The sequence below is a fragment of the Mauremys reevesii genome, linkage group 2, assembly GCF_016161935.1.
Source record: "Mauremys reevesii isolate NIE-2019 linkage group 2, ASM1616193v1, whole genome shotgun sequence".
NCBI classification, from domain to species: domain Eukaryota; kingdom Metazoa; phylum Chordata; order Testudines; family Geoemydidae; genus Mauremys; species Mauremys reevesii.
Genome location: NC_052624.1, coordinates 212,125,888 through 212,150,246, shown reverse-complemented (window position 1 = coordinate 212,150,246; position 24,359 = coordinate 212,125,888). Strand labels below are relative to the sequence as shown.

The 24,359-nt window shown below is 39.9% G+C and overlaps 1 protein-coding gene across 2 annotated transcripts in view; it reads left to right on the top strand.

The window, feature by feature from the left end:
• Window positions 1-23,224, top strand: part of DSC1 (desmocollin 1) — a 40,165-nt gene extending 16,941 nt beyond the window's left edge. The window contains exons 8-17 of one of the 2 annotated variants that reach the window (XM_039526798.1): window positions 618-752; window positions 2,749-2,934; window positions 5,383-5,642; window positions 5,749-5,882; window positions 8,362-8,577; window positions 14,955-15,182; window positions 16,830-16,951; window positions 18,789-19,016; window positions 19,922-19,967; window positions 20,049-20,186. In XM_039526798.1, coding sequence (XP_039382732.1) covers window positions 618-752; window positions 2,749-2,934; window positions 5,383-5,642; window positions 5,749-5,882; window positions 8,362-8,577; window positions 14,955-15,182; window positions 16,830-16,951; window positions 18,789-19,016; window positions 19,922-19,957 — 1,545 coding nt within the window. In that variant the 3' untranslated portion in view covers window positions 19,958-19,967; window positions 20,049-20,186. Of the gene's footprint in view, window positions 1-617; window positions 753-2,748; window positions 2,935-5,382; window positions 5,643-5,748; window positions 5,883-8,361; window positions 8,578-14,954; window positions 15,183-16,829; window positions 16,952-18,788; window positions 19,017-19,921; window positions 19,968-20,048 lie in introns of both variants that reach the window. The other variant, XM_039526797.1, reaches the window with a different exon arrangement.
• The last annotated feature ends 1,135 nt before the right edge of the window (window positions 23,225-24,359 follow it).

The following is a 24,359-nucleotide window of genomic DNA, read 5'->3' as shown; positions in this document are numbered from 1 at the left end:
ACTACAAGATACACTGTTTTGCTCCATCCATGAGTAGTGGGAGAAGACAGTGGAAATCCCCTTCTCCAGAAGGGTGAGAGAAAAGAGCAGCAACCAGTGGGTGAAGCTCTTCAGCATCAGAAGACCCAGGAAGAGACAGCATAGTATATAGGAAACTTTCCCACTGCCACCAGACAATAGTGTATCAGACTATGTAGAACTCCTTGCTGTTTTTCCCAGAAGGGGGTGGTGGTGGGTGGGTGTGTGTGTGTGTGAGAGAGAGAGAGATGGGGAAGACCTGGCTGACGTGTGTGTTAGGGAAGAGGAGACAATTGTAGGTGTAGGATATTATATAGAGATCCTTCTCTGGTATTCAACATGATTGAAAGGTTTCTAGTAAAACTTTCTGAGCTCTGGTATTGCTTAGCCACTGAAAAATATTTTACTTGTGTTTTTTCACTGTTTTTTCTATTCATAAAGCTGGTGGTTTCTTTTATCCTAGAAAATAATTACATGTTTAACATATCTTTAGAAAGAAGGGGAGGGGAGTAAAGCATTTAATTCTACAATAAAAGTGACAGACCATTACATGAATGTGAAAGTTTTATCTGTAACCATATTTTTATGTTCGTTTTCAGATAGTAGGCCAACATCTGTTGCTAATTGAAGTACGAGATATGGCAGGTCAGCCTTTTGGTTTGTGCAATACGGGAACAGTTACCGTTACTGTTGGAGATATAAATGACAATGCCCCATATTGTAGCCATTCAGCTGTAAGTATGTTTGTTGTTATGCCTCTGTCACAATTGTGGGGTTGATTGCACCTCTGTGCCTTTCTGGATTCTGAGTGCACCCCTTGAGGTGTTAGGCCTCGTGTCCTTACCTGTCTTGGAGTGGAATCTTGCAGTTTTCCCACACTTGCAGCAGAATCTGGTTCAATACCCTGTCCATGCTAACAGGCCCGATGAGAGTTCAGGCACCTGCTTGATCCTCTCTTCAGACAGCCTTCTGATCAGTGATGTACATTGACCAACAGTCTTTTTACAAGAAGTATATTTATTAACAAATTGAACAAAGCATTAGGTAAAACTGTTTCAAAATAATAAATAGTATACATGCGTATTTACTCTCCTCTAATCTTATGCTTCATTACAAACTAAATTTAGATGGGTTTTCCTATGGAATTACAGGAAAAGAAGAGACCCAATATAAATTTTTTTTCCAAGGAACTCTTGGGATCCAGCCGGGACCCTGTTTGCTTCTCCGAGACTGACTCTCCTGGACTGTTTATCCCTTTCCCTGTGTCCCTGGTCTCCAAATACCATATTTCTCAACTATCTTTATTACAGAGCCTAGATGGGAAGTCGTGTGGTGTGTGTGGTTTTTTTTTTTTTAAATCATCTCGACTGGATTCTCCCAGTCATCCAACCAGACCATCTAAGGGGTTGCCTACATAGGAAGTTATACTGGTATAAGGAAAAGAGTGAATTTAAGGGCTTGGCTACACTTCAGAGTTGCAGCGCTGGTGGAGGCTTTCCAGCGCTGCAACTTAGTAACTGTCCACACCTGCAAGGCACATCCAGTGCTGCAACTCCCTGGCTGCAGCACTGGCTGAACACCTGGTCTGGTTGGGGTGTAACGAGTGCAGCGCTGGTGATGCAGCGCTGCTTGTCAGGTGTGGCCACACACCAGCGCTGTTATTGGCCTCCAGGGTATTAGGAGATATCCCAGAATGCTTTTAACTAAATTACTCTTTGTTTTGTTATGCTGCCTCTCTTTGTTTTGTTGTGAATCCGGGGCTCCGGGAGCTGCTTATCTAAAAAACAAACACAGCTCCTGTTTGCTGTGATCAATCTGTAACTGACTGTGAACAATCAAATGAGATAACCCCTGTGAATGAGGCAGGCAGGGGGGATGAGTGTTTGCTTGACGAGAGAAACAGCTGCTTATCTGGTCTGCAGGCTGTTTGCAGTTAAGAGTAAGGGGTAGGGAAAATTTTCTGATTTTGCAAGGCAGGGAGCTGATACACAGTGTCGGCTCCAAAAATCCTCTCTCTCTCTCTCTCTCTCCCCCGCTCCCTGTCACACTACACTCCACCCTCCTCTTTGGAAAAGCACGTTGCTGCCACTTGAACGCTGGGACAGCTGCCCATAATGCATCACTCCCAACAGCGCTGCAAATGCTGAAAATGCTGCTTCACTGCAGCGCTGATAGCTGTGAGTGTGGCCACACACCAGCGCTTTCCCTACACAGCTGTACGACCAGCGCTGTAATCCCCAGCGCTGCAACTCTCAAGTGAAGCCAAGCCCTTAGCCACTATAGTTATACTGGTATAACTCCTCACAAAGGATACTCTTATTCTGGTACAAGATTGCCCGTTTCTGGTTTAGCTCATGTCACTTTGGTAGCAGTTTAAACTATAAAGCTGCTGTAGTGAGGTTTTATGTTTTTGTTTATTCTCTAAGCAATGCATTAAGTATTCCTTTCGGCAAAGGCAAAATTCTCCGGATGAAATCCTGACCCAAGTGAAGTCAATGGAACTAAGATTTCAACCAGTGAATTTTGCCTACAATCACAGAAAGGGATGCTTAACATTTCACGTAGAGAAAAAAATAAACAAGCCCAAAACCTCCATTACCAAAGCTTTACACTGGCCATTGGATTTAAGGCTTTGCATTTAAACACAATATAACTTTAATTCCTAAACTAAGCAATTGATACTGTAATTCATATTTATTTAATTTAAACAATAGATAATATTTATTTCAGTATGAAACAAAAGTTCTGGAAAACCGAGTGAATGTGGAAATACTGAGAATTCCTTGTTTGGACAAGGATGAGCCTAACTCACCTGCCTGGAACTGTAGATTCAGCATTGTAAAAGGAAATGAAGATAATCATTTTGCTATTACAACAGATGGAAGAACAAATGAAGGGATATTATGTGTTGTTAAGGTAAGCAAAGATGAAAACATCAGCCAAAAGTCTGGTTTTAAAAAAGCAAAACAAAAACCCACATCTAGTTTTCACTTTTTTTTGTTGTAGCTCTAAATTCTGATTAGTTAATAACACATAATTGAATTTTGGATTTTGTCTGTTGGATTTTGGCTCTTCCTCCTCCCCAAATTGAACAAACAAATTCACCTGATATTTCTCTCAGGGTGGAATTTTTCTGGAAAATGTGTAGCAAATTGGACAACATCTTTAGTAAGAATTGATAAAATGTTTAGATGTTTCCCTTTTTTTTTTTTTTTTTGAGTTTTCCTAATGTTTTTTGGGGAGTGAGTGGAGTAATTCATTTTAATTCTGTGATAGCTAGGCCAAAATTCCACATTTGGTTTAATCTGGCTTTGACAAGGAATGGTACCTTTCACTAATTGAAACAGGACTACATCAACATGAGCTAGGTACCTTTTTTTTTTAGTTCACACCAACAGGGTCTACATGCAGTAGTTACAGCACAATGCTTTGGAGTGCCCTGTAATTCACATCCTGCCCCCTACCCTCATAGTCCAGATTGTGATGTGATGTAGATATGCCTGTAAAGTGTACATTGAGACTAAGTACCTAAAGAATGCATAATACTAATGTATAGGTTTGCAGGTTCACATCCAGTTTTCTTAAGTGCTGATCTTTCTTCCATTTAAGTCTATGGGGGCTGGCTCAGGTTCTTAAGAGGTCTTCCTCTAAAAGATCATATAGTTTAATGGATTAAGTGATGGCTTAAAACCAGGAAGTCCTGAGTTCTTATACTATCTCTGCCAATGGCTACCCTTAATAACAACACTTTGGTCTTACCCAGTATTGTTCTTTACAAATGTTTCGCTACAGTTCATAAAATTACTGTGAAGGAAGGAAATATTATCCTCTCATATTTTACAAATGGGAAACAGAAACTCATGGTGTTTAAGTAATCCATTCAAAACAGTCACTTAACCTTGGTTTCTTAACTATCTGTGTAATTTGGAGTGTGTAGATAAATGATTCTTGCCTTTCTGCCTATCTGTGGCTGTATACACCTTAGTTCTTGTATATGCTCAGGTCTGTTAGATTTCTTCTATAGGTATTATTTTGCAGACAGGCAATATGAGACAAAGGGAGGATTACAATTTCTCCCAGGCAAGACCCTTAAACTCTCTGTCTTCATTTCACCATCTGCTTTTTTTTTCTCCCCCCGCTTAAACAATCATAAGTATCTCCCACGGTGCACAGAAGGTTAATATGTACTTGGAAACTGTAAATCTGTTTCTGTGCAGATAAGCATGGGTATGGCTTAAAATGACTTTTTTTTTTAAACACACAACACCCCGCTATGACCAAAATGTACCAACTCACTTGAAATTGCTTGTCGTAATAGACTAATAGCATCCACTTGCTGGCCCACACAGGGTAACATTTCTAACAATTCTGCTACAGCTAGTTTGGATTCTGTTTTAACTTAAGAGTTAACACTATGCTTTCCCCATAATGTCCATACTTGCTGTATGGAACATGGCTTCATCGTATTTGTCTTCTTAAAGAGAAGAATTTTATATTGGAAAGTGTGAGGTAATCAAAGCATTTCAAGAATGTGGGGGGGAGTTGTGTGTGGGGTTTTTTTTATCAGTGTTTATCAGTATTTCTGAATGTGTAAAAGCAACCTAATATCTCTATTAGTGTTTATAAATGGGAGGCTTACAAGGTGAGAAATCCGCTATTAAGGACAGCCTAGATCCCATGTGCTACAAGTTCAGAGGCCCTTACCGTTGTTGAATTCCACTAAGCACACACATGCATTTTGAATAGGAAAGAATTCTTGACTTGTGGCAACAGATAGGAAAGGCAGCAAGTATTCTAGGAAGAAAGTCAGGGCATGTCTACGCTTCAGCGGCACAGCTGTGGCACCATAGCGTGGATGCTTTGTACATCAATGAAAGGAGTTTTTCTACCAGTATAGGTAATCCACCACTTCAAGAGGCTAGGTCGATGGAAGAATTCTTAGGGGGTTAGGTCAACCTATACAGAGTACTCAGGGTGCAAAATTGTTCACAGCCCTGAATGGTATAGCTAGGGCAATCTAATTAAGCGTAGACTGACCAGGCCTCAGTTACAGAAATAAACATACTTAGTTTTTAACATAGCCCTTGGGGTGGAGAGCAGCCCAATAGAGAGTTACAAATATAACCATGTTTTGTGGTGCTTCTTATGTCATTCTAGGGATGCTTCTTCTTTTTCTTAAATAAGCTGGTACTTAGCACTTCCGGAAAATCAGGCCCTTTTAAGGTTTCTTAGGTGGGACACCCAAAATAATTAGTCCTTTTCTAAAACCATGTTTGACTTTGTCTCTCTTTACTATTAAAAACTGCGATGAGAAAATTTATAGGAGGTTTTGGTGAATTTAATAGACCTAAATTTATTTTACAGGGATTGGACTATGAAACCGCCAATCTGAGGATACTTGAGATTGTTGCATCTAATGAAATACCTTATGTAGTAGTACCATATTCAAGTGCACTTGCCCAGGGCATCTGTACTGTTAGAGTTATTGTACTAGATGATGATGAGGGACCAGTGTTCAAACCGTGTTTGTTACCTATAACGATTGATGGATGCGCGGCAGTTGGAACAGTGGTTGGCAAATACCTAGCAGTGGATCCAGAAACAGGAAATAGTGAAGGCATACGGTATAAATAATTTTATTATACTGGTTTATTAAATGTTCAACATTTGGGGGGACATGGGGAGATAAGCATTATACAATTATTTTTTAAACATTTTTATTTTTACCAGCTATCGGATAGCACCTGGCCAAAGCAACTGGATCACCATTGATGAAAACTCAGGCGAGCTCAGAATTGCTAAACTTTTTGACAAAGATATGACAGGCAGGCAGTGCAATATTACAGTCCTTGCAGTAGACCAAAGTGAGTACAAATGTTTGAATATGTATAACCTATTTGGTCTATAAATGAATCACGCATGCTTGTGTGCGCACACAAATATTCATGGAACTGTGTCACATTAAACTATTTTCCTCTTAACCTGCAGTTAATCGTAATGGAGACAGGCTTTTTACCTTTGCATTTTTTTGGGAGTGGTAATTCCCTTCCCCCAATAGGAAGAAAAGAATAACAATCGTTCACAGGGACTGGGAGTAGCTGTTTTAGTTTGAGCAACTGCATACAGCATTCAGGGCCAGATTTTCAAAAGTATCCATCACTCACAGTTGAGGCCAGACTTCCACAAGAGCTTAGTTCTCATGTAAAATCTTCGATATTTATTTTGAAATATATTAAATCTGATACTTTCATTGGTGAACACTTTACTCTTTTTGTTTGTTTCCTTCCCTATTCCCAAATAACCTTCCTCCCCGCCAGTCCCCTTGATGGTACCACAGACAGCCATGAGGTTGGCTGGTGGGAGTGGGTGGAATCAGGATGTCATTCTGTAAATACAAAATCCCTGTAAAGCTTATTTTTAATCTTCTGTTTGATCCCCTGCAGTGTAACTGGGAAGCATATAAGTTAAGAGTACTTTTAAGAGTAACTTTGCTTTACTGGTTTTGGGGTTCCCCCCCCCCCTATATTTGTTCTCTCCTCTCCAGTACTCTACTTAAGGCTAGATTCTGCAATAAATTATACTTACTCAGATTAGTAGTCCCTATTTTATCTGGGGTTACTCAGTCAGGGTAAGCACTACTCATCATGCTTAAGGGTTGCAGAATCAGGTTCTCACTCTAAAACTGATTTTGGAGTTGAAAATTAACATTAAACTAAAAGATTACATATTCTCTATTTTTTATCCTAGGAAAAGACATCATTGAGATACACTAATGAAGTACCCTTTTTGTTTCCCAAATGCTTAGTATAGCTAATAGATTCTCAAGGTAAATTTTAGTGATTCAGCCCAAAAACTTAAATATTTTGGTGTGACAATGTGAGTACTATTAGAGGTATTACAAACATGTATTTCATATTGAAAGCAAAACTGCATTGGACCCAGTGGCAGGATCTAGCCTTTATCTATTAAAACCTGAACAGGAATAAATTTAAAGTTCTTCAAATTACTTTGTAAGCAGAACCTGTACTTAAAAAGTTTGACTAATTTTGATGTTATTAGATTACTCAAATTTTACAATTTAAGATGCTAAATGTAAATGCAGTATATAACAGTGAACAGATATAGCTATAAAAGGAAGCATTAAGAAATAATTTGACTTCAGCATTCTGCATATGTAAGCCCTAGTCATTTCTGTAGAAGTTACTAGATAACTTCAGGTGTTGACAGTGGGTCAGTTCAGCTAAGAGGAGGATTTTACTTGCATTGGTGGCTGTTGTCACAGGTCTGTTATATGGTGATGTGGCATTGCTGTATCCCATCACTGCAAGATGATGCAAGGGAAAGAGTAGGGACAATAGAAGAATTGTATGTGAAAGGAATTCACATTCCCAAGCAGGACCATAGCCAGCCAAATAAAGTGTGAGTACGTCAGCATGTGGAACTGTTGACCCCTTAATCCTGGTGCACCACTCTCCCACTTCCGTAAACACCATCATTTAGGTTTGATTAGGATGGAGAATCTGTAATGATGTAAAAACAGATATTGGCGACTAGGCAGGATTCTTGCCTACATGATTTTGAAATACCCTGTGGAATAGCTTCTATTTGTAAAGATCTTATGACCATTTGAGACAGAGATTTATCATACAATCTATTATGAATGATTCATAGAATATCAGGGTTGGCTGGGATCTCAGGAGGTCATCTAGTCCAACCACCTGCTCAAAGGGGGACCAATCCCCAAACAGATTTTTACCCAAGGTCTCTAAATGGCCCCCTCAAGGACTGAACTCACGACCTTGGGTTTAGTAGGCTAATGCTCAAACCACTGAGCTATCTCTCCCCCAATTCATCTTTCTTCCCTAAAGGGGAGATAAAGCTCCCAGTTGCAGGTCTCCCTACTCCTTGCAGCTTTTGTTTTTGGAAAGATTGGGGGTGGGGGCAGCAAGAAGCAGATTTTTCTTTACAGGTGCTGAGATGAGTAAGAGAATACCAACTGGAACATCTTTTGCGCTCTTGTCAAATTCTGCTATACCTGCTCCAAGAAATGCTGGGTTCCCCTTCTCCCCCTCTCCGCCTCCCCCCCCCCCCCCAAAAAAAAAGGCTACTGAGCAAGGCATCCATTCCTGATTTCATGTCACAGTCTTCTGTCTATTGAGCCCTCACATCAGCAGCCAAGGGGAAATCAGTATTCCTATAAGCTCGGGGAAAAGTTGGGAAACTCCCCGTCTGCTTTTACTTTTAAATCCTGGGTTAGCTTGGATTAGATGAAGCCACAGAGTTTTAAAACTTGGAGAGCATTAAAAGTTAAACAGCACTGAAATTATTATTTCTGTCTTCTAGGTGGTAAAACAGGTACTGGAACAGTGTTGGCTACTGTAGGTGCTTGCGACAGATATTACCCCAGCGTGACTCCAACAGAGTTTATAATGTGCAGAGACCGAAAACCAGTTTATATTTCTGCAGTCACTCCTAATGAGTCTCCCTATTCTGCACCTTTCAGATTTGATATTTCTGACAGGAGTATGAATTCAGGATGGCAAACAGTACAACAAGATGGTATGCAATATTGTGCACTCTTTTTTTAAAAACAAGAATATTAATAGTATTGCCAGATTTATTGTATCTTTTCAGTAAGCAGACTTGTGCCACTTTTTTGTATTTTTGACATACTTACAATAAGTATTTGGAGATGAATCATACCATACCAGAGTCACAGAAAGCATGCAACCCCTCAAACAGGAAATAGCAAAGCAAGATAGAAACCAGCATGATCAAATAGAGAGGTAGTTTATTTTAACCTAAGATATCCTTCAGAAAATGGAAGTCCAAGGAATAAAAAGGAACAATGCAGGCAAAAAGTCTGTAAGTTAGAGGACTAAAACCAATTTTGAAGGGCAAATAGCCAAATATCTGAAAACAAATTGGAAGATTTTTAAATAGAAGCAAGAAAATTGTAGGAGGTGGGTCTGTTGAATTACAACAGAGTAAAGGGGACACTTCAGAGAGAATAAGGACATGGCAGAAATGCTACATTTCTTGGCATCGCTCTTCACCAAATGAAGAAGTTAGGGAACCACCTACTCCAAACTAGGACCAAATTCAAGCTACCTTTGTAACCCCCTAAACAGAACTCTTTCTACAGTCCAGCATTGCCCCTGACCTGTAGCCCAATGCTGTCCTCCTGCAGATCCACCAGCTGACAGTACCTCAAACAGAAAAGAGATGGAGAGGAGCTCCAGAGAGCTCTCTGCTCCAGCTATTCTGGCTTGGGAGTAGCCCTTTTGCAACAGTGAGGAAACTCCTGTAAGTTACAGCAGATACAGGGGCTACTCTGAGAGCCATGCTGGCACCTTGATCAACCCAGAAATAGGAAGGTGCAGAGGTGGATGGTGTCTTCTGAGAGGCACAGCACAGAATCTGAATCCCACTCATTTCAGATAAAGATGAGATTAAAGTGTCAAAAGAGGAGGCGATGGAATAAACTAAAAAACACAATAACAAAAGTCACCAGAAACTGATGGTTTTTAAGAATGACATGGCCAAGCTGCTAACACAAATATATGATATCTCTTTAAAAATGAACAGTTATGCTGGAGGATTAGAAGGTACAACATGTTATACTTGAACTAGTCAAAAACAGTTGGAAAAAATGTGTTTTGCCCTGATTATTTCCTGTATCTCAACATCTGTAAGATCCAGCCTTTTCTCTTTCTCTCTCTCCCCAGACTTTTATAATTCCTGTTCAGGCTCTCACCACATTCTTAACTACTACAACATCCTCCTCTCTAGCCTTGACAAATGTAACATTGCATTCAAAATGCTGTCTCAGTGATCATTTTCCTAGTTTGTCATTTCAACCATTCCTCCTTCTTCCCCTTTTCTCATCTCCCTCCTTCTCCAGTGAGTCAGACACAAAAATTACTTGTCTTCACTTAAGACCCTTTACTTTAGCCCCTTTCTGGTCTGTCTCACCCTACCTATAAATCTTATTCATTTATTGAGATGTCTCTTTCTGCCTCCAATCTCCCAATAAGGAAGGGTTGCCCATTTTGTCAGACTGTCCACCAAGCACATTTGTTCTTTCTCGCGTATCTACAAGGAGCTCCCCGTAAACATTCTCAAAGCCATTTCACGCTTCCTCCTTCAAACTCTCCTGTACCATGATAACTACAAAAATTTGACTGTGGTTAGACACTCCTTTTCATGCTGTTCCTAATCATCACATTGTTACCTTGAGGGGCATCAAATTTAAAACTAAGAACTTTGCATTGTGTATCTATTTCCTTTTAACATGTGAAACTCACTGCCACAAGGTATTAATGAGGCCAAGAGTTTGGAGGAATTAAAAAGTGATTAAAAATATCCAATATAAATTTCTAGAGTTTCATTAGACAAACTGAAATATTTTAGAAGGGATATACATTTTCATGTCTCAAGGTAAAGCCAACCAGTAACTGGTGGGAGTTAAGAAGAAACTTCTCTAGTGGGCATCTTACTCATTGTTATCCAATATTGGTTTCTTGTATCATAGAATATCAGGGTTGGAAGGGACCAGGAAGTCATCTACTCCAACACCCTGCTCAAAGCAGGACCAACTCCAACTAAATCATCCCAGCCAGGGCTTTGTCAAGCCTGACCTTAAAAATCTCTAAGGAAGGCGATTTCACCACCTGCCTAGGTAACCCATTCCAGTGCTTCACCACCCTTCCAGTGAGAGAGTTTTTTCCTAATATCCAACCTAAACCTCCCACACTGCAACTTGAGACCATTACTCCTTGTTCTGTCATCTGCTACCACTGAGAACAGTCTAGATCCATCCTCTTTGGAACCCCCTTTCAGGTAGTTGGAAGCAGCTATCAAATCCCCCCCTCATTCTTCTCTTCTGCAGACTAAATAATCCCAGTTCCCTCAGCCTCTCCTCATAAGTCATGTGCTCCAGCCCCCTAGTCAGTTTTGTTGCCCTTCACTGGACTCTTTCCAATTTTTCCACATCCTTCTTGTAGTGTGGGGCCCAAAACTGGACACAGTACTCCAGATGAGGCCTCACCAGTGCCAAATAGAGGGGAATGATCACATCCTTCAATCTGCTGGCAATGCTCCTAATTATACAGCCCAAAATGGCGTTAGCCTTCTTGTCAACAAGGACACGGTTTACTCATATCCAGCTTTTTGTCCACTGTAACCCCTAGGTCCTTTTCTGCAGAACTGCTGCCTAGCCACTTGGTTCCGAGTCTGTAGCAGTGCATATCATTCTTCCATCCTAAGTGCAGGACTCTGCACTTATCCTTGTTGAACCTCATCAGATTTATTTTGGCCCAATCCCCTAATTTGTCTAGGTCCCTCTGTATCCTGTCTCTACCATTCCTCCCAGTTTAGTGTCATCTGCAAACTTGCTGAGGGTGCAGTCCATGCCATCCTCCAGATCATTAATGAAGATATTGAACAAAACTGGCCCCAGGACTAACTCTTGGGGCACTCCACTTGATACTGGCTGCCAACTAGACATGGTGCCATTGATCACTACCCGTTGAGCCCGATGATCTAGCCAGCTTTTTATCTACCCTATAGTCCATGCATCCAGCCCATACTTCTTTAACTTGCTGGCAAGAATACTGTGGGAGACAGTATCAAAAGCTTTACTAAAGTCAAGGAATAACACATCCACTGCTTTCCCCTCATCCACAGAGCCAGTTATCTCCTCATAGAAGGCAATTAGGTTAGTCACGCATGACTTGCCCTTAGTGTATCCATGCTGACTGTCCCTGATCACTTTTCTCTCCTCTAAATGCTTCAAAATTGATTCCTTGAGAACCTGCTCCATGATTTTTTCCAGGGACTGAGGTGAGGCAGGCTGGCCTGTAGTTCCCCAGATCCTCTTCCTTCCCTTTTTTTAAAGATGGGCACTACATTAGCCATTTTTCAGGCATCCAGGATCTCACCCGATCGCCATGAGTTTTCAAAGATAATAGCCGATGGCTCTGCAATCACATCCGCCAACTCCTTTAGCACCCTTGGATACAGTGCATCTGGCCCCATCTATTTGTGCTCATCCAGCTTTTCTAAATAGTTCTGAACCACTTCTTTCTCCACAGAGGGCTGGTCACCTCCTCCCCATACTGTGCTGCCCAGTGTAGTAGTCTGGAAGCTGATCTTGTTTGTGAAGATGGGCAAAAAAAGCATTGAGTACATTAGCTTTTTCCACATTCTGTCACTAGGTTGCCTCCCTCATTCAATAAGGGGCCCACACTTTCCCTGATCATCATCTTGTTGCTAACATACCTGTAGAAACCCTTCTTGTTACTCTTAACATCCCTTGCTAGCTGCAACTCCAATTGTGATTTGGCCTTCCTGATTTCACCCCTGCATGCCTGAGCAATATCTTTATACCCCTCCCCTGTCATTTATCCAAGCTTCCACTTCTTGTAAGCTTCATTGTAAGCAAGGATTTCACTGGTTTCAGAATAGCAGCCATGTTAGTCTGTATCCGCAAAAAGAACAGGAGTACTTGTGGCACCTTAGAGACTAACAAATTTATTTCAGCATGAGCTTTTGTGAGCTACAGGTCACTTCTTCAGATGCATAGAATGGAACACACAGACAGGAGATATTTATACATACAGAGAACATGAAAAGGTGGAAGTACGCATACCAACTGGAAGAGTCTAATCAATTGAGATGAGCTATCATCAGCAGGAGGAAAAAAAACTTTTGAAGTGATAATTGAGATGACCCATAGAAGGTGTGAGGAGAACTTAACATAGGGAAATAGATTCAGTTAGTGTAATGACCCAACCATTCCCAGTCTCTGTTTAAACCTAAGTTAATTGTATCTAATTTGCATATTAATTCGAGTTCAGCAGTCTCTCTTTGGAGTCTGTTTTTGAAGTTTTTTTGTTGCAAAATTGCCACCTTCAAGTCTGTCACTGAGTGGTTAGAGAGGTTGAAGTGTTCTCCCACTGTTTTTTGAATGTTATGATTCCTGATGTCAGATTTGTGTCCATTTATTCTTTTGCATAGAGACTGTCCGGTTTGGCCAGGATTTCACTGTTAAGCCAAGCTGGTTGCCTGCCATATTTACTTTTTTCTGCACATCGAGATGGTTTGTTCCTGCAACCTCAATAAGGATTCTTTAAAATACAGCCAGCTCTCCTGGACTCCTTCCCCCCCCCCCCCCGCCCCCAATGTTATTCTCCCAGGGGATCGTGCCCATCAGTTCCCTGAGGGAGTCAGTCTGTTTTTCTGGAGTCCAAGGTCCGTATTCTGCTGCTCTCCTTTCTTCCTTTTGTCAGGATCCTGAACTTGACTATCTCATGGTCACTGCCTCCAAGGTTCCCATCCACTTTTGCTTCCCCTACTAATTCTTCCGTTTGTGAGCAGCAGGTCAAGAAAAGCTCTGCCCATAGTGGGTTCCTCCAGCACTTGCACCAGGAAATTGTCCTCTACACTTTCCAAAAACTTCCTGGATTGTCTGTGCACCACTGTATTGCTCTCCCAGCAGATATTGGGGTGATTGAAGTCCCCCCATGAGAACCAAGGTCTGTGATTTAGTAACTTCTGTTAGTTGCCTGAAGAAAGCCTCGTCCACCTCATCTCCCTGGTCTGATGGTCTATAACAGACTCCCACCACGACATCACCCTTGTTGCTCACACTTCTAAACTTAATTCAGAGATGCTCAGGTATTTCTGAAGTTTCATACTGGAGCTCTGAGCAGTCATACTGCTCTCTTACATACAATGCAACTCCCTCACCTTTTCTGCCCTGCCTGTCCTTCCTGAACAGTTTATAGCCATCCATGACAGTATTCCAGTCATGTGAGTTATCCCACCAAGTGTTATTCCTATCATATAATTCTGTGACTGGCAGAACTTCCAGTTCTCCCTGCTTGTTCCCAGGCTTCTTGCATTTGTGTATAGGCACTTAAGATACAGGCAAGTCGCATCTTAGGAGCATTTAACATGCGCGAATTCAGCTTTGTGTGGTCAGCAAAAATGGGGAAAAAAAAGAAAAACAACAATATAAAAACTGCATCTGTAGTGCGGGCAATTCTGCCCACCATTCAGCTCAATGAGTGTTTCACTATACGCTGTTTTCGCTTTACGCGCTAACTGCAGAACGGAACCCCTGCGTAAGATGAGACTTGCCTGTAACTCGCTGATCATCCTGCTTTCTCAGTCCTCCCCTATTGCGCTCTCCTGCTCATGCTTCCTCGTGGTATCTGACTTCCCCACTTCCCTTGGTCTCCCCCTGGCATTTTGCTGTAAGACATCTTGCTGTAAGGCCACTCACCACCAGAAAAAAGATACCAAACCAAGACTGTTCCTCTGAGTATGGTAGTTCACATGTTAGGGAATGGAGGAAGATTTAATTAGCATCTGTTTCTTTAATAGGAAAAAAAAGACAACAGAAGGTCCCTTCATCAGGAGCATTGGCTGGCATATTCACTGTGAAAACAAATATCATTTTAAATCAATAAAACTGAAAACAAACAATAACAAACCCTATCAAAGTTTCTTACTAGTGACCTTCAGAAGAAGACTATGCAGCTCTCACGTTTCATTTCCTGTTCTTAATCATTAACAAAGTATACTTAGAGAAGGGGTGTAAATCTTAGAACTATTTTTTGTCCCTGTCAGTGATAAAAACTTAACTGTATGGTACCACACAGAATAACTGCTTTCCTATCCAGTAAATGAAAGCTAGAGAATTAAGCTCCAATCCTGCGAAGAGGTCTCTTACCCCTGTACAGTGTCTCATTGACTTCATTTAATACACCGGTGGCTTCAGCGGGACTTTATATATTTAGGTGATATAGTCCACCCACGTGGATTCCTTTGTAGGGCTGGAGCCTTAGAAATTTCCTTTGCATCACTTGCAAAGAAAAGGTAACAATTGTTTAATATTCAACGTTGGATTTGTTTTATCTTTTTTGCAGATAAATCTATATTACTTTCACCAAGGACTGATATTCCATATGGAATATATAAAATTCCTGTCAACGTGAGGGATAATAAAGGAAGACAAGGAACAAGTGTGGTTACAGTTAACTATTGTGATTGTACTACTCCAAGTGATTGTGGTACTCTCCGACAAAATGACCCAGCTGTTACTCTTGGTGTATGGGCCATCCTTGCAATGATTCTGGGATCACTATTACTGCTATGTAAGTATGTTGATACTTTTATGTGAAATGCAAAATGTTCTCTTTTTAAAATCAGATACTAGATTGTGTTTCAAAATTGACACTGCCTCTTCTTTTAAGATTCTTACATGGCCTGCATCACCACAGTATCTGAGCAACTTCTAGAAGTGTGTTAAATGTAATTAATATGTCACTTGTGGTTCTTTTCTTCTCTCTTCCTCCCTCGGGGGAGAGTTGATGTCGGGATTTTGTACAGTAATTTTTTAGGGCTGTCAAGCAATTAAAAAAATTAATCATGATTAATTGTGCTGTTTAATAATAGAGTACCATTTATTTAAACATTTTCAAATATATTGATTTCAATTACAAAACAGGACACAGTGTACAGTGCTCACTTCTGATTTTTTAGTATAAATATTTGTAATAATATAAAGAAATAGTATTTTTCAATTCTCTCTTTACAAGTATTATAGTGCACTCTCTTTATCATGAAAGTTGAACTTGTGGGAGATAATGCTGCTTGTTTCTTGTTTACAGTGTCATGTGACAGTCAGAAAAGGCATTTGCATGGGACGGTTTTAGCCAGCATCGCAAGATATTCATATGTCTCTTCTTGCTTCAACCACCATTCTGAGGACATGCGTCCATGCTGATCACAGGTTTTGCCTGATAACGATCCAAAGCAGTGTGGACCGATGCATGTTCATTTTCATCATCTGAGTCAGATGCCAGCAGATAGTTGATTTTTCTTTTTTAGGTGGTTTGGGTTCTGTAGTTTCCACATCAGAGTGTTGGTCTTTTAAGACTTCTGATACCATGCTCCACACCTTGTCCCTCTCAGATTTTGGAAGGCACTTTAGATTTTTAAATCTTGGGCCGAGTGCTGTATCTATCTTTAGAAATTTCACATTGGTAACTTCTTTGCGGGTTTTAAGTATTCTTAAAATGAACATGTGCTGGGTCATCATCCAAGACTGCTATAATATGAAATATATGGCAGAATGTGGGTAAAAAAAAGCAGGAGATGTACAGTTCTCCCCCCAGGAGTTCAGTCACAAATTTAATTAATGCATTACTTTTTTAACTAGTGTCATCAGGATGGAAGCATGTCCTCTGGAATGGTGGCGGAAGCATGACGGGGCATGCAAATGTTTAGCATATCTGGCATGTAAATATCTTGCAGTGCTGGCTACAAAAGTGTCAAGCAAACGTCTGTTCTCACTTTCAAGTGGCATTGTAAATAAGAAGCAGGCAGCGTTATCTCCTATAAATGTAGGACGTGCCTGCGGAGGGTCCGCTGGTCCCGCGGCTCCGGTGGACCTCCCGCAGACGTGCCTGCGGAGGGTCCGCTGGTCCCGCGGCTCCGGTGGACCTCCCGCAGGCACGTCTGCGGGAGGTCCAGCGGAGCCACCTGCTGCCCTCCCGCGGGACGCCACCCCAAGCACGCGCTTGCCACGCTGGGGGTCTGGAGCCGGCCCTGGTTTTTGCACACCAGAGTATTCAGAGGCTTCAAATTTGCCAGTCACTAATCACACTTCGTATTTTATCTCCAGACACAAATCCAAGTACTTTATCAATACTGGACTATGCACATATTCCTCTCAGAGACGCATAAAATCCAGTACCTTATACTCAAGATGCTCTTTCATTTTATTTTCCCTTGTGTAGTAATCCTGATTACACTTTGTGGCTGTTATGGCACGGGGGCAGTGAGTAAACATGTGCCTGATGATTTAGCTAATCAGAACTTAATTATATCAAACACAGAAGCACCAGGAGAAGAGGTGATGGTGAGTTGTGTTTTTATTTATTTAACTGTAGGAACATGTAATGAAGATAGTGTAGTTACCACAGTATGACATGGAGACCCTTTGCAAATTTGTGAATCAGTGAGTAAGTGAAACAGTAAAAAGCTAGGATAATGCATTTGTAAATGTATTGTTCATTTGAAAAGCATGGTTTAATTTTTAAATAGAGAGATGGGTTAAATACGAAAAGGAGCAGGGGGCTCAAATCCTGAGGTCAGGGTTTAGTAGAGGAAGACCCGGACAGGCTGTGGGGACCTGGACAGAAGAGTCTCATAACTAGGACACACTCTCCTCCATAACCTGGAATTAAATCCAGAAATCCTGAGTCTTTACACATTCCTTTGCTGTAAGCAAGTATATGAGAAACCCACTGGCAAATTCTCTTTCTCTCCCACTTCTAATGGCTGGTCCATACAGGGGATAACAGCATGTAACTGTTATCAGTTACTCTGTTAGCTCAAGTGGTTAAAAGAACATTTGAAGTTGCAAAATCAAGCACTCAAGTTTGGAAATGACAGAATTGCAAGGGGAACATTCATTCTGCAAAATGGCAAAGTCACTAAACACCTGAAGCTTCTAAGGCTGGGCTCATGCTGCTGTAGCAGCACTGCTACCACCATGGGAACACCTAGGAGCTGCCAGAGCAGCCTTACCTTTGGGATAGGAAAAAGAGCCAGGTCTCATCCCTGACCTGACACAGTTTCAGTAACCTGTGACCCCCCTCTCGGGGCAAGACCCCTACCTCCCAGGGTCAGGGGGGTGGGGTGGGGAGGAAGGAGAAGAAAAACCTGACCAGGCTCCCCTTTTTCCCCTCCAATTCCCCCCCCAAGAAGGGGAACATAGTGTCCCAAGAAGGGGAACTAGGCCGGCCTAGTTCCCCTTCTTGGGACACTATGCAGGGAAGGAGCTCCCCAAACTAAGTGTGTGAGTGGAGGGATGAGGTGAAAGGGAGGTGAGAACTGAGCCAGGGCTCTCCACACCCAGCTACCCTCAAGACTCCGTCTATTTCCCCCCTGTGGAATAACAGCCTTCTGCTGCTACCTAATGTTGCTCAGGTAATATCAGTCCATGCTGAAGCGTCTGGATTCAAATCATAATCAAGCATTATTTTGGGGTAAAGGGAGGTGTTACAGTTGCACACAGTAGCAGTTTTTTCCTATTAAAAAGTTAATCACATTTAAAATGTTCCTTAGGTTTCAAAAAGTTAGGAAATGTCTGATTTATGATGGCCTATTTAAGGTTACACAGGCATCCTTGTGTCTAGGCATTGTGGAAGTCTTTAATTATGTGATCATATACAATTTTTTCTACAGGACTCGAGCTTCATTCAGTGCAAAGACTGAAATGCCCAAGGGAACAGAATGAAGGTTGCATAAGCAACTATAAATTTGGCTTTGCAACTTTTTGGTGCTTGACTTTGCAACCTAAATAATGTTATTTTATTTATGTAACTTCATAGCGTACTAGCAAATGATCTGTAATATGAAAGTATCTGAGTGCTTTTTGCTTCCCAAAGTGGTCCTTTGTAGGAGGCTCTCTAAATTATATGCATCTAAAGGACATCAGCTGCCCATAATTTATGCACAAATGTCTTTCGACATCAGTGAGTGCTCAGTGGTTTCAGTACAATACTGTATGCACACAAAATAAGACATTTCAGTTTAAGCACTGACCATTTCCAAGTCCTGTATCCTTTTGAAGTGATATGTCCAAAACCAAAGGTGATAAAGAAAAGGAAATATTTTTGTTAGAAAAATTTACATCTGAAGTATTTTGGTAAGATTTTTCCCCCCTCCCCCACTATTATCTTTGCTTTTAGGATCCAAATATAATTCCTCTACAAGCTGCAACTGTAAATTCTTGTGATCAAGGGGTTGGCATGGGCACAATAGGACATGAAGTAAAAACTGGGGGACAGAGTTTTGAAATGTCCAAAGGAGGACATCAGACCCTGGAATCAGTCAGGGGATATGGACAGTCCACGATGGAACAAGGCAGATACTCATACTCAGAATGGCAGAATTTCATGCATTCTCGTCTAGGGGAAGTAAGTATGTTGATATTTGTCTCAGGTATCATACTATTTGAATTTACGACAGTTCTCTTCCCCACCCCCACCCCTTTGATGATTGTTAGACCACTCTTTGAGCAAAACGAAGACAATCATTTAACTATCTCCAATTACCCCCAAAGAGAAACACACCAAAATAGTTTTTAAGCAGAACTGTTATTTTCCATTTAGAATGTGACTGCTGTCTGTATGTGCATAGATGTACTTGCTTTTGGTCTAACTGTCCATTGTACTGATTTTTATCTAAATGCTTCCAAGAGATAAAATTTAATGCCTGATGCACATGCTGGATGTGGTGCACATATTGCTGTGCAACATTAGAAAATGTATGTGCACCATGCACCAAAACCCAAGTTTTATGTATAGGGCCCTGCCAGTTTCCTGGCTGTGAAAAACATGTCACGGACCGTGAAATAAGCCCTTCCCTGTGAAATCTGATCTTCCCACGCTACTGGGAGCGCCCCAGCCTGGGGAGGGACAGGACTTGTCCATCCCCTGCACGGCTGCTCAGGGAGGGGGAAAATGAGATCAGACCCACCTCCTGGGTACCTTTTGGGTTGGGACCCCCATGATTACAACACCATGAAATTTCAGATGTCTGAAAATGTGAAATTGACCAATTTTAAAACTCTCTGGCTGTGAAATTGATCAAAATGGACTGTTGGCAGGGCTGGTTTTGTGTAAATCAATGGAATTTGGTAGAGCTGTATTTGTGTAAATCATGCTTTTAATCTTGTTTTCAAATGGATTTAATTGTTTAACAGGTTAACCAGTTTCTTCACATTTTATTATGTGTGTGATCAGTAGAAAATGATTTTTGTTAAATACTTCTTTTATAGTATGAATGATATAGACCAATCATGTGCATTTTTTGTATGTAGGAACCCATTAGAGGACACACTCTGATTAAAAATTAAACAATGAAAGGTAAATCAAAAATTATTTTTATGCCATACGTTTAGGATAACAGTTAAAGAAAACTAATAGTATATTTTTCTTTTTATGCAGAAGGTGTATATGTGCAGACAGAATGAAGAAAATAAGCATTCTGAAGATTACGTCCTCCCGTATAACTATGAAGGAAGAGGATCATTGGCTGGTTCTGTAGGCTGCTGCAGTGATCATCAAGAAGAGGAGGTGCTTGACTTTTTAGATCAGTTGGAACCCAAGTTTAGGACATTAGCAGAAACATGTGTAAAGAGATAAGTGTACCTATCAGAGTACTGAAATCTGTAAATAAATGGTATTTTCGTGCTTCTCAGAGGATAGATATTTTTAAACTTGAAGGTATTCTGTATTTTTTTTTCTTACTAAGGGAAGTGGTTTACAAAATATATTTAGGGTTGTTATAAGGATGTAAATCCTACATTAATTCTGCAGTACATAATAATTTTTGACCTGTACTCATTACCTATGCTTTAAAGTTCATATCTTAGGTGTTTCTTTTAAAATGATGTGAATACAATAATGTTGCATTCTACTTAACATTATATTTTCTATTGTGTTTACTTTTAATACAAGACTTAGTGTATTCCTTATTTTAAGTATTCACCTTCAAAGTTTTCTTTTATTTGGCTTGAGAGGTGGAAAGCTCTATTTCATTTTTTTTCTTCATAGGAAAAAATAGTGTATATCAAAATAACTTGTTTTAATGTCTTACCTGTACAAATTGAGATCCAAGACTCTTTTTTTTTAATTTTACAAGTAAAATTTCAGATTAAGATACTAGAAGATTACATTGGAAGAAACTTTGTTGGATGGAAAACAAAAAGAAAAACAAACTAGTATGTACTGTATATATGTAACAATGTTCAAAAGTATATTTCCTCCTATTGGACTAGTGCCCACCAAACGTATTATCCCAAGGGATGTAGATAGGTATTGTATGTAAGCACTTTAAGTAATACGCTTGGAGAACATGAGTTCAGGATATAGGGATAACTATTGTAATGCAAGTGCAGTACAAGAGACCCCATATCTTGAACTCGTGACTGCCAGGAATATTACTTATTGTGTTCTAGATAAAATTTGTACCTCAGCTGTTTGTGAGCTTCAGTATAACCACATCAGAGATGGTGAATACTGCCTAAAGTTTTAAACAATATAGCTACTCATGCCTACTGTAAAATTCAGGTTAGGTATGTGTCACTGGAGGGGAAAAAAAAGGACCAAGGCAAAGGAGGCAGTGACAACTTTATTTATAATCATATTATAGAATCAGTCATTTCTTTCTGTGAGCAGAAGTGACACAAAAGATAGCATAAAACTGGACACAGACAGCATTGATGAATTTTTTTCAAGAATAATTTAAGTGTGAAGCCCACTGTTATGGACAGTAAATATCCTACTATTTATTAATATGAGGAGTTGTAACTTACTCACAGGTACAAATATAAACAGATCCCTGACGAAAGTTAACAAATGTATTGCCCAAGCACAATTAAAGTTTTAAAATACTTTGACACTGTACTGTATATAAGATTGTGACCTCATGATTGTGATAGTAAGATATAAACCACCAATTCCTGAAATCAATAAGTCTTCAGCTGGTTAATATTTGCTATCCTGGGTAAATTATTCATCTTTGCTGTGCTCTCAAGATTCTTTTGTGCATTAAATAAATTTCCCTTGTATTATACAAAAAAGAGAAACTTAAGTTTCTTTTTTTTTTTTTTAATGTTGCTTTTAGGAGTTGCTCTGTAAACACATGCCTTAGGATGGAAATTGTTTTTAACCTGTATTATATGATTTTTTTAAAACAAGTTATCCATGACAATAAAGGGTCATGTTGCTCTGAGTCTGTATGGAGAACTGCCATTTGATGACAATGAGAATTCCACACATGGTTACAAGTCAGAGCAAAACCCTAATTGTCTAAAGAACTGCAAAAGGTAGATACAAAGCTTTACACTTTAAGTAACATTTTATCTATCAGACTGTAAGTAGACTTCAGAATATTTCTAATAAGATCTAATTGTGATAAATAGTCTTCACAAGGATGAAAATGTTAAAAGTATTCTAGATGATCAGTAGTCTGTTTGGCAGTGGAGCTGAATTTACCCTGAGCAATGTCCGCTGCCAACACTAAAGGCAAGACCGTCACAGAGATCAAAGATTTTAATAAGATCCAAGGTATTCTGAACTAATCTTGTTACAATAAAAGTAAATCCTGATGGCATTTGCTACTCACCCACCCCAGTGAGTTTCTTTGTATATTAAGGGCCAGGACCTCAGCCAGTGTAAATTGGCATATCTCCATTGATGCAAATGGAGCTATGCTGTCCTCACACCAACTGAAGATGAGGCCCTAAGGAAATTATTAGTTTATCTGTTTTCATATACAGTATTGTCAATGTTAGGTGTAGATATTTTAAGATGACTTGATTTCCTCTTCCCTTTAGAATCTTTTTTTTTTCAGCTATAAGAAAGACTTTTTGACTTATGAAGGTCCATGGTAAATGTAACCACAAACAAAAAAACCCACACTGAATATAAAAAGTAAAATTCCAGGACTGTTTTCATTATTCAAGAAGACACCAGAGTAGTGGTACTCTGTTTAAAAATTAGGGCCAAAAAAATTCATCCTTGGTGTGACTTAATTGAATGTATTGGAGCGAAAAGCATGTTACCAATCTAATTTACATTCATCATTTATTCTGTTTGATTATTTTGTTCATTTTACTCAGCTTGGACAATTCAATTAAAATGAGTCAGTTTCACTTGTACATTGCTGCATGCATTGCTTGAATAGCAAACCATTTTCCTTTGACATTACTATTCATTTTTGTAAAGTATTTTTGTTACTACCAAGCCTAAATGTGGTGCCATAGCTACCTGGTAGTGTTCCTGTTAAATTTGGTAACCTTATGCTAAAGAAGGTAATAGCCTACACTAGGAAAATAATTTTAAAATAGATTGTCTAATCTAATTTGAGAATTTGTATAAACCATAACATTTATAAATCTTAAAACAAAACCTTAACTATAAAAAATATGCACTAAGCACACAGTATTTGAAAATGTATACTTCACTGATTGTTACTGTCTTGAATGACTTGTTCTCTCCAACTAGGTAATTTCAAAAACTGTCTAGTTGTGTAAACATGATCTTGTTTAATGTCATCATTTTTTAAAAAAATATTTTGTACAACAGTGAGTAATAAAATGGATTTTTGGAAAATAAAAGGACTGCAAAAGTAGTTCATTCCTTGTATGCTAGAAAAAGAATAGATGTAGACCTGAATCTATGCAATATCAATTAAAATATGTACTGTTACAAGTTAGCCAGGGAGGTTACCTGATCTAATTAGGGGAACTACTGTAGTTAAATACTTTTCCAATATGTAGAACAACTAAATGGAAAACTACTTACCTACCACACCTGAGCCAAACAGGCCACTGATTTTCATGCAGAACTCCTCTTTGTAACCAATGGAGAATTCAGGTGCAGGAAGAGTGAACCATGGCCACTTGGAGCTATAGGGGATCATGCCTGCGGACAGCAATGTAAACAAAATGTCTCACGGCCTTCCAGCGGATTACCCTGGTGGGCTGCATGCTGATGGTTGCTGACCCCTCCTCTAGTCAATAAGGTCCAAATTGATATTCTTGTTTTTAAAAAGAGAGTCCTATTCAGATACTGAAATAAGTTTGTCTTCAGCTGATGTGTGGTAGGTTGAACTTTACAAACTCCATGCAGTCAGATAATTTTCTAATGATTACAAATAGACTAAGTTACTTATTCCAGCTATGTACGGCATTTCCTTTGTATCTGCAACACTTTACCAAATAGCTGCCTGAGAAGGAAACGAGAAAAGATGAGTGGGGCAAATGGAATGAAATAAGATTCTACAGAGCCTTACACAAGTATGTCACACTGCAGTCAGATTACTCCCATGCAAAAGACCACTCACGTAAGTTATGGTTTGCCCTCACTTCAAGCTAATTCCTTGTTTCTGTCACAGGCACTTCTAGTAAGTGAAGAGATGATTGAGTCAAAAGACTATTTTCCCAGAGGCAAAAATGCTGGTGATTGGGGTAGCTACATTTCCAATGGAGATGGGTTTCAAAATATCTAACTACACTATAAGTCAAGCCTTGTGTCTTTGCCTTACCCCTCTTTCCAGTTCAGTTCTGCTAACGTGGTATGTTAACAAATATTGCTGCCTCCACCCCAATGTTTGCTCCATATCATCCCTGAAGTATTTAGATTCAACCACAAAACCTTTGGGAATTATAACAAAGTGAATTGGATCCTTTCCACACCTCACAACATAGGCTATGGCTCAATAAGCCTTTATGTAACCTCAAGACCTACAAA